Source organism: Lactuca virosa, chromosome 4 (assembly GCF_052849685.1).
Source record: "Lactuca virosa cultivar CGN04683 chromosome 4, Lactuca_virosa_CGN04683_v6, whole genome shotgun sequence".
NCBI classification, from domain to species: domain Eukaryota; kingdom Viridiplantae; phylum Streptophyta; class Magnoliopsida; order Asterales; family Asteraceae; genus Lactuca; species Lactuca virosa.
Window position 1 is genome coordinate 333,491,741 of NC_136429.1, and position 5,002 is coordinate 333,496,742.

The following is a 5,002-nucleotide window of genomic DNA, read 5'->3' on the forward strand; positions in this document are numbered from 1 at the left end:
GCATAGTTTATCTGAACTTAAATATTTGACTTTATCTCTTGGAAACAATGATAGCAACCGGTCATTTATATTTCCAAAAACTTCATCTTTTGGAGCAAGTATTTCTCTTTCTTGAAAATATCCCATATTGTTGGAATCTTCAAGAATTGATGGATATAAAAAGTCAATTAATGAACCTATAGGATCACATGAATCATTAATGAGAACATCCTGCGAAATATCAATTAATAGCATATGTATCGCTTCCGACAGTTAACCTCATATTTTTGCCCAAAGATATCACATGTAGTCTGGTGTCATTACATAAGCCATTTTTCTGATCAATGTTTCACAGCAACATAACTGGAACCCTAACTTTCAAAACTAACTTATGATTAGGTAGACCTGGGACTTTAAGACTATTTAAAACATCATCTGAGTATAAGTTGGCATCAAACTAATCATGAATAAACTCTGACTGGCATAGTTTATCTGAACTTAAATATTCGACTTTATCTCTTGGAAACAATGATAGCAACCGGTCATTTATTTTTCCAAAAACTTCATCTTTTGGAGCAAGTATTTCTCTTTCTTGAAAATATCCCATATTGTTGGAATCTTCAAGAATTGATGGATATAAAAAGTCAATTAATGAACCTATAGGATCACATGAATCATTAATGAGAACATCCTGCGAAATATCAATAATCGCTTCTACATGGTTAGGACCACCAACTTTTCCTTCTCCTATACCCAAGAGCAATTTTGCAAAATCCATTGTTTGCTGAATAGCATATGTATCGCTTCCCACAGTTAACCTCATATTTTTGGTTAATTTATGGACTTTGAATTGTTGTCATAAATATGAAGAACTTAATGAGGCATTAACAATGTCTTGTCTGTTACCACCTGGGATAATAGATAGAATTTGTCTGAAATCTCCTCAAAACACAATCACTTTCCCTCCAAATAGCAATTTTGAGTTTCTAGAATTATGAAACTTTAATACATCTTTCAATGTTCGATCTAAAGCTTTAAATGCATGCTTGTGAATCATGGGTTCTTCATACTATATGATCAATGAGGTTTTTTTGTAATAAATTGGCGAGTTCAGTGTTTGGTGATATGGAACAAACAAAATCCTCAGTAAGAACCAATTGAATTATAAACCGGGAGTGCCGCGTCCTACCACCGATTAATAATAAAGAAGTAATCCCACTCGAAGCAACATTTAATACAATTTTAGATTTACATCTAACTACGGCAAATAATGTTTTCCAAAGATAGGTTTTACCTGTTCCACCATAATCGTATACAAAGAAAACACCTCCTCTATTTTTACGAATTGCAGTCATGATGTCATCAAAAATGCTTCGTTGCTCATGTGTTAATGCAACGGAAGGCTGATCAAACTCGTTCTTTAAATCTGATATGTCATAATCTAGCTCCTTAGTGTTGAGACGATTGTTTGAAGAAGATACAAAATCAGCATCAGGAAAAGGCATCCTTGTATAATCTTTGAGAGTTGAATTGTTACGGAGTAAATTTTGTTCAATCTCAAACAAAGTCAGGTTCTTAATTTGATCTTCATTAAGTGATAAACCTCTAACGAAAATGGTATAATAATTAGAATAAATTTAAAAATACATTTTCTTATATTATAAACTAATATATATGGTAAAACAAAAATGCGTATTTTAAAATAAATAGACAATAATATAATACCTAGAGACTTTAATCTTTGTTGTTGAGTGTAAAGAATTCCCACAGACAAGTATTCCCATGTATTTTCTCACACGACATCCGGTGTAGACAAACTTTTAGATAATAACATCGTAGCGAATAAGAACTGTAGATAATAAGCAGATCCAGAATGACTTGCTTCCTTAATGACTTCGATGTATTCTTTATCGTCATCTAAGAGCCTAAGGCATAACATGCATCTCTAAAGGAAGGACATATTTCACCATTAACAGTCTGAATATCTTCAAACGATGTGGTCCTTTCACTTTGTTTAAAATAATTCTTAGGAAATATGCTTCGTCAAGATTAAGTGACACTTAATGAATTCTGCCAATCGAATATCCACCCTCCCTTGGCTTCCAAGTATTCAAATTACATTTAAAAACAAACTTTGTTGGAAATTCAACATAAGTAAGATCTGTTGCTTGTTTGTAAACTTGATTACACTCCATCGAAGATGTGAACATAGAAGAAGCAACTGAAGGATTCTTAAGAACATCGTCGATGTCATCATCTGCACTGTATACAAGTTGTTGTTGATCGGGAAGATGAAAAGGAAGCCTCATCACCGAAGGAGACATGTAATGAACATCATATCCATAAATTCGCCAAGATGCTACACATGCAAATAGATATCTACAATCATAATATTCTTTTATCTCATCCACTGCATCATTGTTATCACACTCATTGTTGTTTTGTACAACAACAACAATAGCTCTATCAGGACCTTTGTTAATATATTTGAATAAATACCTGATGGAAAAACAATGATTGCACCATTCAACATTTATGTGTGCTTGGTACCTTTCCAGAAGATATTTGTTATATGGGACAACATTTCTATTATCTAACTGGACATCAGATTTTTCGGCAAAAGATCCATCGGTTTTTCTCCTATATATAGGAAAACCATCCTTATCAATTGAAGTATGTTTAGAGAAATTCTTTGGAAAGTTTTTAGAACATTTGTTATCCACCATGCAAGGGCAGTTGACATTTTGAGCTCCATAAGGACCATGGATCATGAATTCCTTGACAAGTGAATACAAAACGGGATCTTCATTGACGCTGGGACAGAGGCGGAACCAACATGTTGGTAGGGGTAGCACGTGCTACCCCTCATTTACTACTTACATGTAACAAAAATTTAAAATTTTAAGATATATATCCATATGTATATTGGACGTTGGACGGTGAAATTTATTGTGATTCAATATCCTAAACTAAAAGTCCAATTAAAATGAAAATAGCCCACTAAATGAAACAAATGGCCCAGTAAATGAAAGTGGAGTGTGTCCAAACGTCAACAACATAGCAATTTCAGCATAAAAGGAAAAAAATACATGGGTTTTCTATTTTTCTTTCTCTGCCTTTAAGACAACTTGCGACAACACAATGACAACTTGGCACGGCTTGATGAATTTAGATTTAAATCTTGAATTTTAAATCTTTAATTATGTTTACAGAGACCTTTTCATTAAATAATTATCTTTTCTTCGGGAACATAACGAAAGCATTAATGTTATTTTAGAAAATGCTCCCAAAAATGAAAATTTAACGTTTTTGAAAATTCAAAAAAATATTTGTTGAATGCTTTTCAACAGAGATAATCAAGTCCATTTGTGAAGAAATTGATGTAATAATGTGTTTGTTGTATTAGCAGACGAATCTTGTGAAATCTTAATTTAAAAAAAAATATATCTTATTATTTTTTATCCAGATTTTTTTGTGCTACCCCTAGCAAAAGTTTCTGGTTCCGCCGCTGTGCTGGGAATCTCAGCTGAAATAAATTGATGAATGTGTTCGGCGGTAAGAAGCTTGTATTCAGGTTGCATAAATAGACAGATATGACTATGAGACAAACCGCGCTTTTGAAATTCAATTGTATAGACAATTGCATTAATATAAAAAAAGAAATAAGTAATTTAAATTAGCGAAAAAAATAATGTAATAAATATAACAACTGTTTAAAAAAAACATAACATTAATATATAATATGGTTGATATGAAAATTTAATGTTAAATACCTACTTGAACCATGCCGAGAATTGCATTCTCTCTTAGGTCTTTAATCAATGCATCAAGCTTTATCTTAAACAACCTACATAGGATATCAGGTTTATCCTCTGGATTAAGCGTAGTGTCTTCGAGAAATCTATGAACTTTAGGCCATTTTGGATTGTAAGTAAAGGTTATGAAGAAATCAGGATATCCAAACCACTTACACAACGACATGGCGTCTAAGTAGTTTTGCATCATGTAACGTGCACCACCAGTAAAAGAAGAATGTAATATAACTCGTTGGCCAAATTCCGAAATATCTTTGGTCCCTTGATTCTGAAATTTACACAGATTCTCATAAGATTCACATTGAAGAACTTTTTGTTGTTTCCGTATGTAATATAACCTTTCACTTTCAATCATTGTATAACCATCTACCAAAAACTACTGGAAAATCCTTTTTGAATTCAAAATCAATGAGAAATAATTATCCCTTTCTTGAATTCTGTAAGAGAAATATTCTCTCATTGTTGTGTTTGAACGCTTGATATCGCTCGTAGACGTAACACCTCTATGAAGGATGTCAAACCTATAACAATCGTCGCCATATGGAAATAGTAGAGGATACTGTAGAGGAAGGTAAGAAGGATGCAATTCACTGATACGTCGTAGAGCTTTAGATGAAGTTTGTACAACAATGTCTCTGTTATCAGTTAAATCATTAATGTCTCCTTCAATTAAAGCGACGACCTCAAAAGCAGTTGGTAGGTTATATATCCTTCCATCTTGTTGCCTTTTACCAATAATTCTTAACTTTAGGTCAACATGAGGATCTGCATTAAAAACATCTCTAACCATCCTTTAGCACTTAACCAGCTCGTTATTTGAATCCAACATAATCTTCAAATATTCTATAATTTGAAGATCAATCGAAACATTGGATGATGAAGATGCATGCTTTGCTCCATTGACAATAAAATCAATTAAACATACATATGATTATTAAAATGATAATATCAAGTAATAGTAAAAGTTAATATATACTTGAAACATTTCTGTCTATTTAAGGTTTCATTTTCAGTATCGTATATGTACAACTGCGAAAATCTTGGTTGACATCCATTTGCAGGTAGAAGGCTTCCAATACTATGATAATTTTGACCGCTAAGCCTGAATACGTAAGATGCGTTTTCTCTATTAATGGATGAATCAACTTTCCCACCCATCGATGTAAATGAAAACATTGAATTGCAACGACGAATGTTTTTCAGTGGTT

General features: G+C 32.6%; 2 protein-coding genes across 2 annotated transcripts; both read right to left on the minus strand.

Annotated features, from left to right (window-relative positions):
* Positions 1-436: 436 nt before the first annotated feature.
* Positions 437-4,149, minus strand: LOC145106147 (uncharacterized). The gene is made up of 5 exons (XM_079043174.1): positions 3,757-4,149; positions 2,530-2,639; positions 2,113-2,478; positions 1,274-1,584; positions 437-726 (listed from the first exon to the last, which is right to left on the minus strand). Exons 1-5 carry the CDS (start codon positions 4,147-4,149, stop codon positions 437-439), a joined length of 1,470 nt encoding a protein of 489 aa, XP_078899300.1.
* Positions 4,150-4,170: 21 nt separating this feature from the next.
* LOC145106148 (uncharacterized) lies at positions 4,171-4,584 on the minus strand. Its single transcript, XM_079043175.1, has one exon. It carries the CDS (start codon positions 4,582-4,584, stop codon positions 4,171-4,173), a length of 414 nt encoding a protein of 137 aa, XP_078899301.1.
* Between the last annotated feature and the right edge of the window lie 418 nt (positions 4,585-5,002).